Source organism: Perca fluviatilis, chromosome 9 (genome assembly GCF_010015445.1).
Source record: "Perca fluviatilis chromosome 9, GENO_Pfluv_1.0, whole genome shotgun sequence".
Taxonomy (NCBI): domain Eukaryota; kingdom Metazoa; phylum Chordata; class Actinopteri; order Perciformes; family Percidae; genus Perca; species Perca fluviatilis.
The window spans coordinates 41,110,838-41,133,666 of record NC_053120.1 but is presented as its reverse complement, the minus strand read 5'-3'; the positions used below and the strand labels follow the sequence as shown (position 1 = coordinate 41,133,666).

The window sequence follows — 22,829 nt, the reverse complement described above, 5'->3', positions numbered from 1 at the left end:
ACTGCTCCAAACAGCTCTACTGTAGTCCAGCCTTTACTTCAGAGACAGACGTGGTCACTTTGGAACACACGTTATAATGCTCGCCTAGCTGCTAGCGTGGCACGCCCGCATACTCTGCTTCTGACTGGCTAGTAGTCCTTACCTAGGTACTGTCAGGGCACGCCCTCATACTCTGCTTCTGACTGGCTAGTAGTCCTTACCTAGGTACTGAGCATGTGCGACTCCCAACAAAGATGGAACAGAAGTGAGATGGCTCACTCTGTAGCTAAAACAGAGAGCTCAACACACAGGGTGAAAAGAGGAGCTACAGCAATGTGCAGTACAACAAAAATACAGTGTTTTTTGAAAATTAAACAACATATACCTATTCTGGTACAACCTTTAAATACAATTATAAACCTGAAAATTAGCATAATATGAGCACTTTAAGGTGCCCTGTGGAGTTTTCTTGAAAACAAACAAAATGTAAAAGTCTGTGGTTTTTCTGAGCCTAACACATTGTGTGTATCCCTCAGACCTAACCTTTCTTTCTCATAAAACACCAAAGCCAATGTTTTGAGAAAAGAAATTAAAAACAACCATGTTTTCTAGCTTGCTGCTAATTTCTTTTTTTTTTTTTTTTTTTTAGTCAACACATTGTTGTGCTTCTGTGCTCGTTATGGCTACCTACTGTTCCATGACTGGAATGGCATGAAACTGACGGCAATATGTCACCTAAATGCTTGCGTGCGTGCATGTGCATCCTTGTGCACGATATAAATAAAACAGTGACCCACTGGTCAAAACATTGCTCAGTAGTGCTAATAGTGTTCAAAAACTCCACATGATACCTTTAAATAAGTCCATCTTTAGAAAATATAAAAATTTGCTTAACATAATTATGCTCTTATATTCACATTTATTGCTGAGAAATAATAATTTCTGCTAAAACTGTGAAATAAAACATTTTCCCAGTGGAAGCCTGTTGGTGAGTGTAACTGTTCAAAAAGTATAGAGCATCTTATTTTTCTATGAGCAGCCGAGAGCTGCTCCTTCACAGCAGTAAGTAAGAAGAATGATATATATTTATGATAGTAAGCACTTACGGCATTGTTTTTGCTTCAGGGTTACGAGACGCTCAACAGACAGAGCTGAGGAGCCGAACAAAAGCAGGGGCCGTCCCAATTAGCAGTTGGCAGTAGATTAACAGGGTAGTGATGTCAAAGCTTCTCCACAGTTGTGCACAGATAGGGCCTCCATTCAAGTCTACAGAATACCATTTGCATATCGATGATACAGAGGAGAAAAAGGGGCCGATGTGTCTGACACACAGCTGGGATCTGCTTGAATGAAAGAAATATTATTCCCCCTCAGCCAGCGGGTACTCTTTCCACATCTGTCCGATGGCCATACGACTGATTATTTTGGGCATTCCAATTCAAGATGCCCCCAGGAGGCAAGAGTCCAACAAGGGCCTCTGTTTCCTCCAAGCGTCCCCCACCCTCCCCGCTCTTGTTTTTCACTTGCTCTCCTGGAGGGAATGGGGCCCTCTGTAGAACTAAACAGACCATCTACAAAAGATCATCTCTGAGACTTCAGTCATAAACTTCTAAATTAACAACACACTCCATCTTCTGTCTATCAGTGGGGGGGTGGGAGTTCATGGTAAAGGCAATCGGCGCACCACTAGGCCTTGTTTCCATGGAGGCATACCCGAGGACTCGTTGCGACTGAGGCATGCCATTCTTCTTCCCGCTGCTAAAATGTGCTGCTTATTCTGACTGAGCTATTGTGGAGCGCACAAGTGGCTCTCTTAGGAGAAGGGGATGGGGAAAGAAAGGGTGGGGTCAAGGTTCAGACAAAACGCTCCCATTGGGACTCCCTTTCTGTTATCAAATTTGTTGAGACACAAAAAGAGCTACAGTCTCATTCCTAAGCACATCTTGAGGGAGAGAAAAGGGAGTTCTAGGACAGCATTCTTTGTGTCGGAGCTTCAGTTCTTCCCGAGCGCGCCGGTCGGGCTCCCAGTCTTCACTCGGCTCCTGCCCTCATTGTTCAGCAGCTCAATTGTTTCTCAAGCAGCAAACCTTTTCTTCAAGAAGTCCACTCTCTGCAAAGCCCTAAAGCTCAGGTAAGTCTTTTTACTTTACCTCAGATTTTGATAAGGCAAAAGAGATGTTTTTTTTGATAACTTTATTAAAATGGTGCCTCCACAAGATATCATTGATTCTAGAACTACCAAGTTCACTGTGCAATAGCACTAAGTATTTGTTCTATAAATGTGTCACTTTTGTCCAAAATGTAAATCCCAACAGCATTTGACTGATTTTTTTTAAGCATGCATTGATAACTATCTGCTTTTTAAGATTGGGAGGATGAATATCAAGTGCTTTCACATTTAATCCAATAACCAATTTTCACAGTTACTTTATTCTACTTGGGTCTTACTGTGACAAGTTTTAACAATATACGATTGTACACATTGCAGCTGTCACAGTTTTGTCCCAACAAATTGTTACTGACTAATCTCTAAAAAAGGACCGATGCCAGGATGCTCAGTCTCCTCTCTGCCAACACTCTTGCACAGATCTGCTTACCCAGATCATTGTGATGAAGGCATATTTTAGAATTGCTTCTCTTTAGGATTATCCCTCAGGGATCCGTATTTCTGGGAGCTTTTCCATTGAGTTGTGCTGCTCCTGGTTTGTTATCCCTGCTGGGACTGCAACCCTTTTGGGGTTTCTGAATGGGCTGAGTCTGAGCCTTGGCTGAGAAATGCCCTCCATTGTGGGTCTCACAGCTCCAGTCAGTACGGGAGCGTAGCACACACACACACACACACACACTGAAAAGAGCCACGCTGCTACATCTGGCTGCTTCCTAATGGGCCAAAAGTCCGGACAGTGAGCTGGTGAAATCTAGATTTAGGCCAGTATGATAAAGAGAGTCAATCCCTTACTTCGCACATCACGTTGTATATTTGGGAACCTCCCTTCAGCTATAGAAACATCTGTAGGATGACAAGTTCATCTGTGCTGCACATATAGATGCTGTTCCTGGATCCTCCACAAATTTCAAAGTGAAAGTTCGAGAGAAGTATTTTCTGGGATTCATTATTTCTGTTCACACCCCAGTGATGTTTGTGCAAAAGCAGAAAAGAGGGAGATAAAAACAAAATGAGGGGAGTGGACAGTTGAGCTTGCCAGAGATGCATGGGAGGGATGGAGGAGTGGGTGGTCATTTTTAAGGTGTGTCTAAATAGTTCACTAAGATTGGAAAAACAAAGCAGATCCTACCATCCTTTGAGGAAGGTTGGAAATGAATTGGTCAATTTCATATTCAAAGATTAATCTTTAAACTGTCACTGAAAAAGGAAGACTCAAATGTACAGAGACCAGAAATTTGCATGTAAAGATATTTTTTCTTACCAACATGCAGCATACTGTATGTACCATAGTTGTTACCCTTAAAGGTGCTCTAAGTGATGTGACGAGTTTTTTAGGCTACAACATTTTTCGTCACATACAGCAAACATCTCCTCACTATCTGCTAGCTGCCTGTCCCCTGAACACACTGTAAAAAAAACACGGTCTCTGTAGACAGCCCAGGCTCCAGGGGACAGGCAGCTATATGTATGTGACAAAAAAAATTTATAGCCTAAAAAACGTGCCACATCACTTAGAGCACCTTTAAAGAAATAGTTTGACTTTTTGGAAATTCTAAATAACAAACTGCTAAATGAGAAGTTACAGCTAGCTGGGCTTAGCACAAAGACTGAAAACAGGGGAAAACAGCTAGCCTGGCTTTGTCCGTAATAACATCTGCCTACTGGCACATAACCACCCATAAAAAACATAACTTGTTGTTTTTACACTACAGTTTTTGTACGGATGAAACAAAAGAGTTTTACTTGTTAATTAGCTTGCTCTCCACTCTCACATGAGAGTGGTTTCAGTCTTCTCATCTAACTGTCGGCAGGAAGGTACTGTACATAAACTAATGAATTTTTACTGCACAGTATTATCTTGCACAGATATTTCCATACCCCATGTTTTAAATAATGCCTCTTCTCATATGCCCCTTTAAGTTCAATTCAGTCTGAAATAATTCTTCCTCACAAATCAGACTATGATGCCAGATAAGCTGTAAAAAACAAGAGTGAAGATCTATTGACTAAGACTTCCTGAACTTAACAGTGTGCAGAGGATGTCTCATACTTGTAGTGGTCAGAATGAAGTATTTATCCGCTCTGAGGGCATGTACACATTAGCCAGAGACACTGACATCTATTGTTACCTTCTGAGACTGGCACTGTGACAATTCATCTCCCTGCCTATTGTGTGTGTGTGTGTGTGTGTGTGTGTGTGTGTGTGTGTGTGTGTGTGTGTGTTTTTTTTTTTTTTTTTTTTTTTTTTTTTTTTTGTGTGTGTGTGTGTGTGTGTGTGTGTGTGTGTGTGTGTGTGTGTGTGGACAGGGGTTGGGTTTCCTGTCACTGGCGTAGTTTGCTGTCTGAATACTAACAATGAACTATTTTAGAAATCACAAGCATGTGTTTAGAAACGTCACTCATGACTCAAATGATCAGAGATCAGACCTGATCTGCCACTGTCAGAGTTTTTAGTTTTATCTGTCCCGCAAACCTGCATATGTCGCTTTATTGGGATATAAATGGAAATGGGAAATATTTCTAGTTATACCTGAAAATTGCCTTCAGGATACATTTATAAAAACATTTCTGTCTCCTCAGTCACCAAAATGGAATCTGCTACAATGGAGATGCCCTCTGTGCTGTCTAATGGGTCATCAGAGAGCTGTGCAGCAGTGGATACAACAGTTGAGAACACACTGTTTGGATGCTTCTACATCCTGGTTTTCTTTCTGGCGCTGAACGGTAACAGCCTTGCTCTCTGGATCTTCTCTCACCAGCGTGGCGCTTCCTCTCCAGCTAACGTCTTCTTGATTCATCTGGCCGTGGCAGACTTATCCTATGTGATCATCCTTCCGCTGAGGGCCACCTACCACCTCACTGGAGGCCACTGGCCCTTTGGCGAGGTGCCCTGCAGGGTGGCGGGCTTTTTGTTTTATGTCAACATGTATGCCAGCCTATACTTCCTGGCCTGCGTGGCGGGGGATCGCTACCTGGCTGTGGTTCATGCTGTGAGGTCGCTAAAGGTTCGTCGTGGTCGCTACGCTCACATCATCAGCTTCTCTCTATGGGCCCTGGTTACCATCTCCATGGCGCCACTGCTTATCACCCACCAGACTGCGGATGTGGACGGTGTGACAGTGTGTCTGCAGCTGTACAGAGAGAAGGCCTCGCGCAATGCACTGATCTCACTGGCTGTGGCCTTTACCCCACCTTTCCTAGCCACCCTGGCCTGTTACCTGCTCATCATTTACAGCCTGCATCGGGGCTCCAGGTTAGAGCCGACCCTCAAGCTGAGGGCCCTGCGCACCATTGGTCTGGTCATGCTTATATATGTTGTCTGTTTCCTGCCTTATCATGTGAGCAGGGCCACTTTCATCCTGGGCTACAGCCATCCTGACGTCTCCTGCCAGACACGCAGAGGCCTGAGCCTGGCCAACCGCCTCACCTCCTCCCTCACCTGCCTGAACGGCGCCATGGACCCGCTGATCTACCTGTTTGGAGCGGAGAAGTTCCGCGGCACTCTAATGCGATTGTTTTGCAAAGATCAGGCGAGGCTGTCAGGAGCCACCAGCGGAGAGTTAAAGGGAACACACGAGAGCTCTGTGAGTGCCAAGTCTGAGTTTTGAGGAAGAGAAATTTGATCTGGAGCGCTGTTTGATATAGATGCATTTCCAACACACAACTAAAATTGATCTGACTATTAATTGACTGTTGCCTTTGCCAGACTGAAGATGGCTCATTCCACAATGTGGGTGATGTGCCACTGTAGCCCCCATAGCTTGAATTTTAGGCCCAGTTCCAGTGTCCACCCTACGCCCCTTTCACCCTCACATACATTAACTGACATCACCTGTGTGTGTGTGCAGGAGAGTGCAAGGACTCCAAACACCATAGGAGGACTGGGACAGCATTTTGTGAACTCACGTTATCTGGACAGGGGCATCCTGTTCATATTCATTCATACGTGATGTAATTAATTGATGAGAAAGTAGTTTCCTCCCTGTTTAAAAGCAAAATGATACCTTTGGACCAAATCAACATATTTGAAAGTCACTATCACACTATTATAAGACAAATAATTAGTGAGTGTATACCATAGATACAAAACATCATTTATTTCTATGGTATATATTTCCAGGAAGATTCCTTCCTGCCAACTTCTTCCATGTTTTGCTTATGTTCCCTTTTTATGCTTCAAAAATTCCACTGTCATCTCTGTCGATTATCCACAAATGGGGGTTCCTCCATGCAAAATCTGTAGAGTTACATAAAGTCATCAGAGAACCGTCAACCACTATCCCCCCTCCTTCAAAGTCTGTGAGACTAGGAGGCTCCAGTCGCCTGTGACCTCCACAACGAGGAAGTTGTGGAGTCTACTGTTTCATCGGTGTCAAACACCGATGTTCAAATATTTACATTTTATTTACATACGTTTGATTTAAACTTTTAATGTATATTTCCTGTCATTATTTTGTATCCTACGCCAAATGTAATAAATACTTTTTTATTCAAGGTGTTTTTAGCCATGCTAGCAGCTCTGGCAATGTCGGTCGGTCTGCTGGTCGGTCCACCCCTTTGTACAGATTAAAATATCTCAACAACTACTGGATGGATTGCCAAAAAAAAGTACAGATATCCATGATTACTGGAGGATGAATTGGAATTACTTTAGTGACTTTTTCTGTTACTAGCAGGTCTTTGGTTTATGACCAGTTACTCGCAAAATGTGTGTTAAGTGCTAATTAGCTAATTAGCTAGTTTGCAGATGGTTGTGGATGGTATATAACTGCCTAATGCTCAAAATATAAGCTGATTGTATTGGTGTAATGATACATGTTTTTTAGCCAATAAGCTAACAGAATGGCGGTATGGTCTGTCTTTGGTCCAGACTGAAATATCTCTTGGTACCAACATGTTCCCCTCAGAATAACTGAGTTGTAATTGTATGACCAATAGGCTACCTGCAAAACCAATGACATTACTATCAGCCTCAGCTGTACATTGCTAATTAGCAAATATTAGCATGACAATGGTAAGCATCATTCCTGCTAAACATCAGCATGTTAACATTGTTGTTGTGAGCATTTAAGCATCCTGATGTTAGCATTTAGCTCAAAGCACCAGAGAGCTGCTAGCATGGCTGTATTCTTGATCTTGTTTTAATATAAGTTCAGCCACTTACAAATGTATTTACATGACATTTATCATGTTTACTTTGCTTTTGCTAGACAAATCTTCATTGTACATATATACTTCATTATCTAGCTCCTTAACTATCTATGCATTCGTTGTTTTGTCCACATTATTTTTATGCTATTGCACTATTGCATGACAAACTATTAATCCTATTTTACTGTGAGTCAGTTTAGCTTGATGTCATCTGCAGAAGAAGTGATGTTTCAGACAGAAACACATGATTCACACAGATTAGTAAAATGTGAGTTTTAAATGTAATTTGTGACTTCAAATTGTAAATAATAACGTAGTAAAGATGATCTCACATCCTCTGTGCGTGAGATGATGTCTTGTCTAAACTGCCATTGCATATCTGAGACTTTGTGAAAGTGGGAAACCTATTTATACAAACCTTGAAACTTATTTCAAGCGCAGGACAGAAACCTCCGAGGCTGCAGTGACTTGTCACAGTGTAGTTCTCTTTTTGTATCATGTGACCCATGTTGTGGTTTGTGAGCAGCTTTTTTTTCCTCCTCTTATTTCTGCAAGACTTCCTGTCCATCACATGAACATGGCAAACCATTCTTGTATTTCCTGAATGTATATATTTTCAATAAACCTCTAGCTCTCCTGATTCCTATTAGAGTATCAAACAGTTAGCAATCAGACCTAGATCGGGTCTTCTGGGTGAATTTAGGAACTTGTTTTATTCTAGGTCAAAGGTGATTTGGGTTTTAAAAATGCACCTGGGAAACAAATGATGGCTTCTTATTCTTTGAAATTATCCAGAGCCAATGTATCAGTAAATTATTTGACTACAAGTTAGAATCATCATATTTCATACTTTTTTCTTTTTGTTACTTCCCTTTTTCACTTCTTTAAATTAAAGTTTTTACAAATTGCTTCACTACTTTCTGCATTGTTCACATGAACAAGCAGGTGCACAGAAACTAAAGAGGGAATGCTGGTTAATCATTAAAGTAGTAGTGTGATAAAGATTTCTACTCTTCAAGCGAAAGTGTATTTCCATTTACAGCTCTGTGGCTCTGTCACATAACAGGCAGAGCAGAGGCACCAGGGCCCTCCTCTCTCAACTTCTCAAATGAGGAAGTTCACAGCCGAGCTAGTAGCAGCTTCCTTTTACAGCTTTCGGAGGCAGAGGATGAACAAGTGAAATAAAGGACTTAAAAGTATGCACCATGAAACGATGAAAATAGCCAGAAAGAAAAACTGAGTCTACTTTCAATTGCTGGAATATAGTTTGAGAGTAGATGCAAAACTCTTGAGCTCAGGCTTGTGGGTGAGAAACAGGATGCCAAGTTATCAACCTTGGTGCCATGGTACTATAACTCGATCCAAGGCTGAGGATCTACTTTCCAAAGCAGCAAGAGATGGAAGCTTCCTTATCCGGGCCAGTGAGTCCATACAGGGAGCGTATGCCCTCTGTGTTTTGTAAGTTACCATTACTTGTTTCTAACTATTGCACTGGCAGTTATTTTGATGCAGTTTCATATAGAGTGGACCATGGTTCTTGTTCCTTGTTCAGAAAATGTTCATAATATGTAATATGAGCTGTGTAACGGAAGAAAAACATGGCATGTCTGTTATACTGAATGTTTTTGGCATCAGGTTTAAGAAAACAACAACCAAACATCATCATTTGGGCATATTTTATATGACATGCTTAAAAGTTAAAATGTCCCCTGCTGTATTACAATGTATCCTAACACATTTTTGCACATACGCACTGCAACGCAAGACTAGTTCCCCTTTATTTGCATACTGTGCTACCACAAAGCAACACCCGTTGCCCTCTGCAACTCGTATAATTTTTCCGATTTTCTGATTTTATGCCGAACACACTGAAAACACTGGCCAGCATGTTTCTTTACACTACATACATGTCATATTCAAGTGACAGACATTTGCATTTTGTTATTTTAACCACAGATACCAGAACTGTGTATACACATACAGAATCCTGCCAAATGAGGATAAGAAGCTCTCTGTCCAGGTGGGTTGACAGTTTGACACAAGCCACCATTATTTTGGTCCAAAGTCAGATGAATTATTATGGTTGTAGACTTGTTGGTGTATTTACAGCATGGGGCCTATGTGAAGATGAAGGGCTAGTTCTCTCTTTAATAACAGAACTATAAATGCTGGTAGGCTCAACTCAACTCAACTTGACTCACTCTTTTTATTATTAGTAAAAGTTGTGGTACTTCTTTTGGTACCATCTAGGTCGTGAGAGAACCATCACTAGCGCAACACAGGACATTTTGCACAAACCCACCATTTTTAAATAGCCAAGCAGCTGTCAATAGCGACCACATTTTTTTAAATTCAATAGCCCCAGATTAAAAAAATAAATGAGAAATGGCAGCCTGCAAAACTACGCCATACACTCCGTACACTACGACATAGACTACCTACGCCATATTCTACACCATACACTACACTGAACACTCCATACACAATGCCGTACACTACACTGTACACATGACAAAGTCCAGCAACTGTGCCGAAGAAAGGATCCAGCGAGTGTTGCGTATATAGAATATAATGTTCTGTTGTGTCAGGGCGATTAGCTGACAATCCTGCCAACACTGAGGGGGAAAAGGGTTATAGAGAAAAGCATCTGGTACCAAAAGTGAGTTGAGTCGAACCGAACCAAGCAGTGGAAATGAGGCATTAGATGATGACACAATTGCAGCACTAGCCTTTTGGAAGAAGCCACAGACTGTGCAAATAGACATATCTAAAATGGGAAATAAAAGTGAAAGATTATGTCTTCTGGTTTTGTAATAAAAAACAAAACAAACCACAAAGGTCTTCCAGAAAAGCAACAGCACCATGTGACATTTCAGTTCTGCCGAGGTTTGAGGACAATTGTGTCTGCTGTGATCTGCTCTTCAGGCATCTGAAGGAGTTCCTATCAGGTTCTTCTCTATGCTACCTGAGCTGGTGGAGGCATATTACAGTCCCAACATGGGTCTGGTCACACATCTGCAGTACCCTGTCCAGAGGGAGGAGGATGTAGATGAGGAGCAAGGTCAAATAACTTCACTTCAACTGAATAGTGGCTATAATGTAAAAATGTGCCTTTCAAAGACTTAAAAAATTCTTGAACATCCCATATGTCTCTCTCCTGCAGAAGCCAATAATTTTCCACCACAGCTTCCACCCAGGAACTTCACAGTCAATGATGTGAAAGACGGTGACCCCAAGTCCTTATCAGACACCTACCTGATAAGACTGCAGCAGATGGACTTGTCCACGTATGGTCAAATTTGCAGAATGTGCCCTGATGCACCTCAGCCCACTAATTCATCATTCAATGATAATGCACTGACAGTATATACAGTAGTGTGTACAATGTGATAACTCCAACGATTGTCGGCAATGATTTGACACAGTGATGTGCTTGGTTGAGGTTAACTGATGTGTGAATAATGACATAACAGTGTTTAAAATGTTCCCATACTACTTCCAGACTACCAGAGGAACACCAATTAGCTATCCAAGAATACTTCAGGACCTCAGTCAGCTTGGATGCTGAACAAGCACAATATGGTTACCCTAACCTCCCCGGGCTACAGAAGCTAATATCGGCAATCTGCAAGAATCTAAACAGGTATAGTTACCACTCAACAGAATATATTCTATAGATTACAATGTTTAGTGGTGATTTAACCATGTTCTGACTTTTTTGTGAGACAGTGAAATTTCCCGCATCCTGCCAGCTTTGGAGGTCTTTCATAGAGCATTGGACCAACAACTCTCCCCAGGGATTGGACAGTTTTCAAAACAAGTGGGTTGCACCCTTGATCCTTTGCATCATTTTTAATTCACACTACAAAGCCCTTACCATAATGTACTATATGCTTTATTTTCAGATGTTTAGCGATTCAGGTCAATCTGTATCCTTTAGGCTTGAGCAACTAACAAAACTGCTGTACTCAATAGAAGATAAGGTAAAGTGACTCACTCTACTGACTGACCACTCAGAACAGTCTTGGTTATCAACGTAACAACAGATGATGCCAGTTACAGATGACACAGCACTTCTCTATTTTTTTTTTCAGACTAAAAGCTCTATGTTTGAGTCTGGTGGATATGAAGGAGGTCACAGGAAGTCTCTCATTCCGCTTGTTACGTTTGAGGTGCTTCTCTAAATCAGTAACTGTATAACAATTCTGGTTTGAAGTGATGTCCAATGTCTGGAGGTTTGTAGTTTATTTGACCTGTTTACTCTTTCACTTGCAGGTCAAGCAAGAATCTCTGGCTATTCCCACAAAGATGTTCCTGAAAGTAGATGTTGAAAGTGGGAAGCTCTTTCTCAAGAAGTCGAAAGATGGGCCTGAAGACAAATTCTTTGTGCACAACAAAAGTAAGAAATCACACAGCTCTCTAACCTTTTTTTCTTTGTATTTATACCCATGCAGAGCAATGTGGCTCCAGCAATGGTCAGTCTGTTGGTCGGTTGGTCCAACGCTGAAATATCTCAACAATTATTAGATTTGGTTCATGGCTCATGGCTCTTTGAGGTTGACATGTTTGCTTTTTAGTGACATGTCTCATAATGTCTCATGTTGGATGCATTGCCATACAATTTGGTACATACCTTCATGTCTTTCTCAGGATGAATTATAATAACTTTGGTGATCCTTTTTTCATCCAGCACAATAAGCAGGCCAAAACTTTTGTGCTTTGTGTTCAGTGCTAATTAGCAAAGGTTAGCCTGCTAAAGCTAAAAAGTATACCTGCTAAACATCAGCATGAGTCATTTTGAGTGTGTTCGCATGCTGAAGTTAACTTGCTGAAGTTAGCATGCTTACATTAGCATGTAGTTCAAAGTACTGCTGTGTCTAAGTACACCTTCACAGAGCCACTAGCATGGCTGTAGACTCTTAGGGCGCTTTCACACCTGTAGTTCGGTAGACTCGGTGCGATTCGGGGTTGAAGTTGCACAATTGTTGCATTTTTTTATTTGGATCGGTTTGTTTTCAGACTGCACTTTTTCAAACACACTAAATATTCTAAAGAAATGTCATAAGTCGAAACGGTCGCTGGTTTATTGGACAGAATATCCGAGTGAAACTCGCCGACACTTCCTGGTCTCAGAAATAATTTAGCAACACCAATAAAGTCTTGGGGTTTCTGGTTTTGCTTTAATGCTTCTAATATTTTAGAAGAAAGCGAACAATATGAGCAGCTGACAGACAGCGAGTGAAGAAGATGGCGGGCCCTGATGAGAGAGAGATGATGATGTGTTGTCACACAGATGACCAGCGATGTGTGGTCTTATTAAGTTATGGATTTAAAAGTTTTTTGGTTCACTTCCTATATTTGGGTCGGATTGCATTCTCACCTAAAGTGAAAGGAACTCTAGTTCACCTGGAGGTCGCTTGTTTGGTCCACACCAGAGTTTGAATGAGCTTACACTACCACAAACCAACCGGACTATCCAAGCTAACGCTCCAGGGTTGGGTTTAAACAGACCAAACAGCTCAGGTGTGAAAGCAACCTCAGTCTCGTTTAACAAGTGCTGTAAACCATCAACAAGGCTCATTTTAATAAGAGTAATGTGATTATTTTTCAGTCCTGCAGTTGGTGAAATCCCAGAAAATGCATGCCAAACTTGTCATCGTGGCGGAGACAGAGAAAGAGAAGATTTTGCGTAAAGAGTTTGTGTTTGATGACACAAAGGTAAAAAATATCTGGTCACTTGGTTTGCTTTTGAATTAGCTTAAGGCCCCTGAAAACTTGTTTTTAAATCTAGTATAAGTTGTGATACTGAATTGTGCAAAGGAATTTAATGTCATAGCCATTGTATGTGCTACAGCAATGAACCAAACACATTGCTTGATTTGAGTTTCCCGGTTTATAAATCTAAATTTTTCAATAACATAAACCTACAAGTGGTAGCACATTTTGATTCAAATGTTGCTAAATCCTGATTAAGGGGTATGTGACATCACCTTTTTTTTTTTTAAGTATCGCTTCAGACCAGTGAGAAGAGCCCAGAGAAAAACACAAATACAGAAATCTCATGTGAAACTGTTCTAACTTTGGCCTACCCGCATGTGAAAACAAAACGCTTTTGTTACGTTGTCTATACTGTTTTAACATATAATAAATATAATAACTAAATAAATAATTGACATCCACCGAGTCAAAAAGCTTATGACATCATTAATTAGCTCGTTCTTGTTTCCAAACTGCATTGCGACGCGAGTTATAGGAGTGCTGCCAGGAGCTTCATGGAAATTCTGCCGGATGTCTCTCATTTTAGGCCGGATGTCCGTCCCCTTCCTCTTCCTTTGTGTTGGCGTTCTAACCTCCGGTGGATTTGTGAGGACTATGGTTAACTGCTCCTCAGATCTCTGCAGGGTAAATCCAGACAGCTAGCTAGACTATCTGTCTACTTTTGAACGTTAACATCACCAAAACAAGTTCCTTCCCGAGACTGTTTAGCAGAGGCACCGTGGCTCCGTCCAGCTTAGCGCCGCCCAAGACGACTGTGATTGGTTGAAAGAAATGCCAATAAACAAGAGCATGTTTTTCCATCCTGGAATGCTGTGTGGACTAGCCAGACCTCTGTAGCGCTGTGGAGGAAGGAGACTACTCCATTTTATGACATATGGTTTCAAAATGAATGTAAACAAAACGGTGTGCCAGAAATGCAATGTGCTATGACGTAGTTGTCCCTTCTAGCCTAATGTTGGAAGTCCCTCTAGTGGACAGATAGATAGTAAGTAATAAAACAAATAATAGGTTGAATTTGAGCATTAAATGTTCTGATATAATTTGAATATCAAAAATAATCATTGAAATTCGAATGGTATTATAGAGATTTACAGCTCTAGTAAGTAGCTGATTAAGAAAATATGTTTTCAGGGGCTTCAAGTAAGGTGCATATAATTCATAAAGTATAATGTTTAAATGTGTTCATTATAAGAAATGAATTTTTTTTATATGTGTCACTAGAAAAGGGAAGGGTTTTGCCAACTTCTTCAACAAATGAAGAACAAACACTCTGAAAAGCCTGAACCTGACATGATCACAGTGTTTGTTGGCACCTGGAACATGGGTAACAACATTAACATCTTAAATGTTTGAATGAATTTGAACTCATGACTGTACAGATACAGTAAAATACTTCTTTATAAACCTGCAGGAAATGCTGGTCCTCCCCACAACATCAACTCCTGGTTTCAGTGTAAGGGCCAAGGGAAGACACGAGACGACACCGCCGATCACATCCCACATGATTTTTATGTCATTGGGACTCAGGAGGATCCTTTGGGCGAGAGGGAGTGGGCAGACATAGTGAAAGGTGTCCTGCGGAAAATCACAAACATCAGCTTTAAACAAGTGAGTGACCGTGACAAAGCAACAAAGTTACAGCTGAATGCAGGCGCAGAGCAGTAATGCATCACATCGTCTTCTAACATGCAGGTGGCGATCCACACTCTGTGGAACATTCGGATCGTGGTGCTGGCCAAGCCTGAGCACGAAAACAGGATCTCCCACGTTTTTTCAGACAGTGTGAAGACGGGGATCGCCAACACTCTGGGTAAGCAGTTCTGCTTCTATACAAGCCATTTAAAGGTATAGTAAATTATGTTAATCCAATACACATTTTGTAAAATTCTGTGAATATCTCTTCATGGTCACCTAGATCTCTATTTTCTGTGTGCGCTGAAAAAAAGAACATGGTTATAATACACAGCCCTGGCTGTATAAATGGAAAACAAACAGAAAGGAGTGCACAAAACACTATTCCAGCCAATCGGCAACAGGCAGCGACAGTTGACGGGAGGGGCCGGCGAGGGGGAGGCAGCATTTTGAATGTGCCGGCCAGTAGTTATCTGTTTGTGAATCTGGGGGCGGAGCTTATGAACGGGGGTGTTGTATTTGTTTGGCAGTTGAGTTCAAATATCAACAATCTTTTACTGCACCTTTAATGACCTGTCTGTCATATAAGTTCATTGAACAATTAGCCATCAGTGTGATGTTTGTTTTGTAGGAAACAAGGGAGCAGTGGGAGTGTCCTTCATGTTCAACGGTACATCTTTTGGCTTTGTCAACAGTCATCTGACTTCTGGAAGTGAGAAGAAACTCAGGTGAGCAGCAGATTACACTTTTAAAGGGGACATATTATGCTTTTTCATATTTTCTTCACATCTACAATGTTATAACGTCGGATTTTCATGTTAAACGTTAAACGTTAAACTCATTATTCAAATAATGAGGTAAACATAGTTTAGAGAAACCACAGTGAGGTAAAACGTTCAAATTTCCAACTGTTCTGAACGCTCCAGTTTCAACAGTTTTTTCAATTCTCGGCTAAGTATTACGCAACTCTAAGCCGGCCTTCTCTGATTGGTCATCTGCTCCAGGTAGGCAGGACTGGGGTTGGTCACAGAAGGCTTGTATCACGCGGACGCACCGACAGTGTTGTTGTCATTACTTAGAATTCCTCATGGGGGAGACAGAAACTACGCACTATAGCTTTAAATAGTGTGAAAACATTAATAGAGTATTTTTACGCATTACATTTTTTGTTAGAGGACCATTATTGTGGAAATCCCGAACATTTTCATCATAATAATGTGTCATTTGCTAGATTAAAAATAAATGCAGGAAATAGTGTTCACATTTTTTTTTTTCATTTGTACTTTAATTTATTTATCTATTTTTTGTTGAAGAACCTTGTTGCATCATATTTGTGATGTTCTTGCTACAATTTTGGCTGTATTTGCAGACGCAATCAAAACTACACCAACATCCTGCGATTTCTGAATCTGGGCGATAAGAAGATCAATCCGTTTGACATCACACATCGGTTCACCCACCTCTTCTGGCTCGGTGATTTGAACTACCGTGTTGAATTCCCATCGACAGTAAGTTGTTGTCAAGTTCAGTTTGCTGTATAGAAATGACACAGAGGCAAATGTAATATGATGCAACACACTGTATATGTACTTGGAACTACATTTACTGAGCTTCTATTGTTATAAATCTTTCTAATAACAACATGCAGCTTCAAAAATAAATGATCTGCTTTTTATATACATTTTGGGAAATGTGTTATTGTCATGTTATTTACTCAAGAAATGAAAGCTCCAGCATCATTGAGTGGTGCATATTAAAGAGTGTGCTGGTTGTTAGGTGTCTGAGCTCTCAGCTGCTAACACTTTTAGGCAAGAAAAGTTTCTACTTTGCACTGTTTCCCTTCACAGGAAGCTGAGTACATTGTGACAAAGATCAAACAGCAGCAGTACCAGGAACTCCTCAGTAAAGACCAGCTCAACATGGAGAGGAATGATGGAAAGGTCTTCTTGCATTTCGGTGAGTGCGCATGGAGAATATTGATTAATACACACATACAGCAAAGTGTCTGTAACTTGGTGCAACTTAGCTTATACTGTATGTGATTTTTTTTTACCAACTCTGTTCTGTTCATCGCCTGATGCATTTAATAATTGTCGGTATGCATATAAAAATCAAAGCCCTTCTCCTTAATAATTATTTATTTTGTATGTAGATGAAGAGGAAATCACGTTTGCGCCCACGTATCGCTTTGAAAGAGACACGCGAGAGAAGTATGCCTACACAAAGGCCAAAGCCACGGGGGTAAGCTTATGTTTAGTCAGGTGTCTTTGCCCTGTATGGCTCCTGCCATGCCCCATAGTGCAGGAAACTGTAAAAGCAACTACCGCATTGAACACATCTCTCTGTTGACACAGAAAATGATTTTTTTGTTGTTGCTTTAAGCCATCTGGGTCAGCCCATGTGAATATATGTTCTGGCTCATAAACAATGTACGATACAACTCATCTACAGGCACCAGGATCAATTTAACAAATTTCCCTTTTAGATATATAGAACCTCATGATTTTTTATCCATACCAGCAAGAATGTTTGATAATGTATCTACCAGAAATTACATAACCTTCCAGCAGCTTTATAATGCTTAAATTGCTATAAAGACTGTCTGTGAAAACTGATGTATTCATCTTTTATGTACATATGATGACTTTAACTCTACAGACAAAATACAATTTGCCCTCGTGGTGTGATCGTGTCCTGCGGAAATCATACCCTCTGGTTCATGTTGTCTGCCAAGCATATGGTGAGTAATTCGAAATAGACATTTCTAAGAGGGGATTCTTTTTGTACAGGGTCTGTCATTTCTGAATAATTTCCAATGGTTTCCTCAGAAGGGTTCCAGAAAGAACTATGTAATTTTGGTATGAATTAAAAAGAAATTAGAGACAGTGTTCAGTTACTCTTCCACCAAATTATTATCTTTTAGTTTGTGTGCCACGAGTCAGCTGAACATCAGCCAGGCCGATATCTTTTTGCAGATATATTGAGTTTAGAGTCCAGCAGCCAGTACATAGTTTGATTACCAGAGAGCACTGAGTCATTTTTTCATAAAAATATCCTGTAAATCTTTTAATCTGGAAAGCACTTTGAGCTTAATGCTGGAAAAGTGCTATATCAATTCAATTATTATTATTATTTTTATTATTATAAATATGGAAAGTCAATTTTCCAATTAAATGTTTATTATTACTCAGGTTTAAATGGAGGTTGTTGTTTTTTTTAAATAAAAGGACATTCATATTTCCCCCAAAATTAGTACCAAATGGACATGTAAAGTAAAGTGTTAGCATGTTTATGTTTTTAAAGGGGCACTCCACCAATTTTACACATGAAGATCAGTTTACTTGTCATGAGGAGCACAAGTTAACCTGCATAAATAAAACATTTGTATAAGGTTCTCTGCAGCTCTAAAGAGAATTTTCTGGATGTAGAGTATGACAGGTGTGGGCCCCTACCAGGCAGGCAGGGTGTAACAAAAGACAACCCATACTAGGGACTGAAAGTCAAGTTATGTCAGCGTCTGCTGCACATTCTGACCATTCTTTGTTTAATGTGTCACTCGTCAGTCCCCAAACTTAATGAAAGTGTAATGCAGAATGACTGCCCCTTTAATGATATTGTGTGTGACTCATTCCGCCAAACTTTCCAATTTTCAGGGTGCACTAATGACATCATGACAAGTGACCACTCACCATTATTCGCCTCATTTGAAGTCGGAGTAGCCTCACAGTTTGTCTCCAAGCAAGGTATGATCACCCATTTTACGGCTCACTGCAGATGACACTGTGTTATCCACTCCAAAATTATAGGCTAATGTTGTTTTTTCTTTCAGACCTAAATAGTGCACCTCAAGGTGGGATACAGATCATGAACTGTGTGGCCACCTTGTTGACAAAATCCAAGACCAAGTTCTTCATCGAATACCATTCCAGCTGCTTGGAGAGTACGTTTTAGTCTGTCTGACTGACAGTAGCACATCCTGCTTTAAAAATGGGCCAATGATCGAAACAAACAATTCTTTTAATGTCTACAGAAACAGTCAAGACTTCAGAGGGAGAGAACACGGAGCACTCAGATGGGTCAATAAAAGTTTGGTTTGGCAACCAAGTTGAGGTAAAATCCGGAAGGAGCTTTTTTGTGTGGAAGACGATTTGTTCTGGCAACTAATAATCAAAGTCCTTGTCTTCTCTGTGTTTTCAGCTCACCCCTATCATCTCTGACCCAGAGTACCTTTTGGACCAGCACATCCTCATCTGTGTGAAGTCGACAGACTGCGACGAGTCATATGGTAAGGAACTTACACACAGTTTGTAATGCAGATGGGTTGGGCTGAGCAGTGCTTACAGTTTGCTGGTGTCTTATTCCCTAAAGGAGAGGGTTGTGTTGCGCTGCGAGCGGCCCAGTTCTGCTACACAGAGTTTCAGATCACACTGACTCATCACGGAGAGAAGACGGGCACTCTGACAGGTGGCATTCAGTTACACACCTCTGAGGGCAAGCCCACTGAGAAGTTATACGGTGAGTCTGGAAATCAGATCAGGACATATTTATTAAAATGCTTTCTACTTCTGCTCCTGTAGCGTCAATATTTCACTCTTGTTTTCAGATTTCATCAAAGTCGAAAAGGATGACACTGTCACTTCAAAGGGCAAAGGCGGGGAAGCCAACAAGTAAGATATTTTCTCACTTGTGGTTACCTCAAAATATCTGAAACATGACTTCCGGGTGTGATATTTTCTGTTTTCTGTTTGACAGGTTTTCCATCACCCAGGCACATGATATTTCTAACCCCAATTACATGGGAGTGTCCTACAGAAGTGGCAATGTGATAGATAAAGGTTGGAGCTACAGCAAGCCACCGAAAAATCTTCTACTCACCGGACAAGGGAGTAAAGACTGCAAGAAAGGTGGCTATGATGTGGGCACACGCAGCCCCCCTATGTGAGTGCCTGTTTCTGTTGCAGTGTGACTCTTTATGTGTTTCATTGACACTCAGTGTCCAATCTTAATCTAAAAACGACATGAAATGAATAGCTGATTGTGTAGAAAGTGAAACTGAGTCTGATCCCTTGTTTCCTAGGGGTGAGGATGAAAAGGGGTCAGAGATGTTTGATAATCCGTTATACGGTTCGAGGGTAAAATCCTGGGGCAAGGATCCAGACCATCAGCAGATGGACCACCTCACACCTCCAGATCCTGTTTTTACAAGCTCCAAACCAGCAGATGGAGACTCTGATCGCCCCCCACTGCCCACCCCACGCAACCGCTCCTTCACCCTCTCTGAGACTAAGCCTCAGCTCCCAGCCCCCATCACGTCGCATCCCTCAACATACAAGAAACCAGTGGTGCCGTCACGCTCGGAAGGGGGGATGGCACTCAACCGGCCTCCTGTACCTTCTAAGACCCGACCGGGTATGCCGGAGCCCCAGAACCCCAGAGACAACTCAGAACTCCCCAGCAAACACAGACTGCCAGCAAGACCTGGCCAGCCACAGCCCCCACAAAGACAGTAAGGACAACTCTGTTCCTCTTATGGCAAGACTCATTAGTCTTAAATTCACCAACAAAGAGATTTAGTGCTTGGTAAGGCATCGATCAAATTGTAGGGCTGCATGATATGAGGAAAATATCTAATTGCGATTATTTGGACTGATATTGCAATTGCGATATGATTCACGATATTGGAGGAAATGTCAATTTTTTGTATCATTATTCTCATTTTCATTAAATAAATTAAATTAATCAAATTAAAAATGGAAATGATTAGAGTGCTATTTTGCGACGATCTGTACCAAGCAAAGATGTTTTCTTTAAACTGTAAGATATGATGATTTGGCCAGGATATGTCTGCAGCATCACGATACCTAATTTAGAATGGTTTGACACATATTTTGCCTTTAACAAATATTGCGCCCCCCTGTGATTTGGATATTGCACTAGTCCATGTTGCGATTCCGATAAAATTGAGATTAATTGTGCAGCCCTACCGAATAGCCCCCATTGTATCAAGTATCAAAAAATGCCTCATCAGCGTCAGTGAGCCAATAAGCCTGCAGCATGCTTCTACCTAGATCTTACAATGCTACTGATTGGCTGTCTACACATTGTAGACGCATGCAGGAAAAACAGAAATTTCACATTATTGTGTAATGTTGTAATTTCTTTTTGTTCAAATTAATTTTATAAGATTGCCATCAAAAACCGTTCAGGAACCGGTATCGAAGTCTTGGTATTAGTATCGGGTATCGAACATTTTGTACGATACCCAGCCCTAAAGATAAAACATATGATGATGCAAACTCTCTGTCTTTCTGTAGTGCATCCTGAAGTTCCCAAGATGGGCCGATCTGTGAAGTGAGACCAGGCTGCTGCGATGGTCAGCACGACTGTACAGCTTTCTCTGCATTATTGGAAACATGAAATACATCGGCCAGTCAATCCCTCAGCCATTATGTATCACTATTATTATTTTATAAATGACTATTCATTGGTACTGTAACAAAAGTTCTACATTTTTGGGGAATGTGCCTATTCACTTGCTTGTTGAGAGTTAGGTGAGAAGAGCAATGACGCTTTCATGTTTGAGCTCACCTTCTCCACCTGTTCCTCTGGGTTGACCGGCCAGCTGGCTAGCAGCAGGAGGGGAAAAGGGGGGGAATCTGGCAACAAGCACCTTTAAAGCTCATTCATTTACATGTTTTAACACCGTTGAACAGAGCCAGGCTAACAATTGCCCGTTTTTCTCTCTTTTTAGTCTTTATATTTCACATACTTACAAGAACATTGTATCAATCTTCTCATCTAATTCTTTTTTCCAAAATGTCAAACTTTTCGTTTAAAGTGATATAAACATTAGCAAAACATTTGCAGACTTCATTTCTGCTAAGCTCGCATTAAGAAGTTGGTTTGGAATTAAACTCTGCTTATAAATAATTCTGTTACATTTCTTTTTTTTTTTACACTATACAGTAGCTAACGAATGTTTACCGCACAGTATTATCTTGCACATACATTAACATGTTTGCCTTTAAGATGTACAATAAATGCTCAAATAAATGTAGCTTTAATTTGTTATTTTAGACCTTCATCCCAACCTCATGTCACAATCATTGCCTGAAACTGTGAAAACAAGTTAAATTCTGCAGCAGAGATGAATCTAGTGCTGCAACACTTCCATCTGCTGTTGCCTATGAAGAACTGCATGCAGAGTGAGAATCAAAGTTAAGTTATCAAAGCAAGGTAAAATATTTAAATCACAAAAGACATCCTACTTGATGGTATTGGAAATATATAACCATCAACTCCTATTTGTTACTTTGTTTAATCAGATGTGTGTAATTGTGAACTGCACTTTGCATTCACTGGTTACATAATGGCTGCTGATTTGCACAATTAAAAAGATTATACATACTATTCTTTTGAATTCCTTAAAATTGATAGTAGTGTGGCCAGGTTAGCTCAGTTGGTAGAGCGGGCACACATATATAGAGGTTTACTCCTTGATGCAGCAGCTGCGGGTTCAGCTCCGCCCTTTGCTGCATGTCATTCCCCCCTTTCTCTCCCCTTTCATGTCTTCATCTGTCCTGTCGAATTAAAGGTTTAAAATGGCCAATAAATAATCTTAAAAAATTGATGTAGTAATAGTACAGTGGTTCACAATGTGGGGTTCCTGGTGATCCAAGGGGTCAAAAGATGAATTACAGGGTCAGGGATCATGAAAGAAGATATTTGCATTTGCTACACAAAATGTCATCAATCTTTTTTCCACACATCTCTCCAAGCTCCTACCTCATAGGGCAGGTTTCTTTTAGGCCAAGGACCCCTCAGCTGAAAAAGAGACGGAGCAGGGACCCCCTACTACATATACTGTATAAAATTGAGTTGCACATTAAACTGGGCATACAATATCGTGTGGGCTGCCTATAGCCTTTACACATAGCTTTTTATAATGCAACAATACTAAGCAATTCAAATAAGAATTGTTGAAATATTCATACATTTATCAATTTTTCCAGGTTTTTATTGAAATACATGCAGTTCAATGTCTTATTGTACTCTGAAATGAAAGAATAGAACAAATGAACAATTTAAGTTAAAAAATAAATCATGGAATCAATTTGTATTC

The 22,829-nt window shown here is 40.7% G+C and overlaps 2 protein-coding genes across 2 annotated transcripts; both read left to right on the top strand.

Annotated features, from left to right (window-relative positions):
• The first annotated feature begins 363 nt into the window (after window positions 1-363).
• gpr17 (G protein-coupled receptor 17) lies at window positions 364-7,937 on the top strand. Its single transcript, XM_039810850.1, has 2 exons — window positions 364-2,110; window positions 4,727-7,937. Exon 2 carries the CDS (start codon window positions 4,735-4,737, stop codon window positions 5,752-5,754), a length of 1,020 nt encoding a protein of 339 aa, XP_039666784.1. The 5' UTR covers window positions 364-2,110; window positions 4,727-4,734; the 3' UTR covers window positions 5,755-7,937.
• A 471-nt stretch (window positions 7,938-8,408) lies between these two features.
• inpp5d (inositol polyphosphate-5-phosphatase D) lies at window positions 8,409-21,776 on the top strand. The gene is made up of 27 exons (XM_039812075.1): window positions 8,409-8,755; window positions 9,254-9,317; window positions 10,223-10,358; window positions 10,461-10,584; window positions 10,800-10,940; window positions 11,027-11,117; window positions 11,203-11,280; window positions 11,392-11,469; window positions 11,573-11,696; window positions 12,909-13,015; window positions 14,297-14,399; window positions 14,487-14,683; window positions 14,768-14,885; window positions 15,339-15,435; window positions 16,077-16,215; window positions 16,555-16,663; window positions 16,860-16,948; window positions 17,366-17,447; window positions 18,361-18,450; window positions 18,537-18,647; window positions 18,738-18,817; window positions 18,905-18,992; window positions 19,076-19,222; window positions 19,311-19,374; window positions 19,460-19,645; window positions 19,785-20,213; window positions 21,022-21,776. The coding sequence occupies exons 1-27, from the start codon at window positions 8,616-8,618 to the stop codon at window positions 21,029-21,031; spliced, it is 3,222 nt and encodes a 1,073-aa protein (XP_039668009.1). The 5' UTR covers window positions 8,409-8,615; the 3' UTR covers window positions 21,032-21,776.
• The last annotated feature ends 1,053 nt before the right edge of the window (window positions 21,777-22,829 follow it).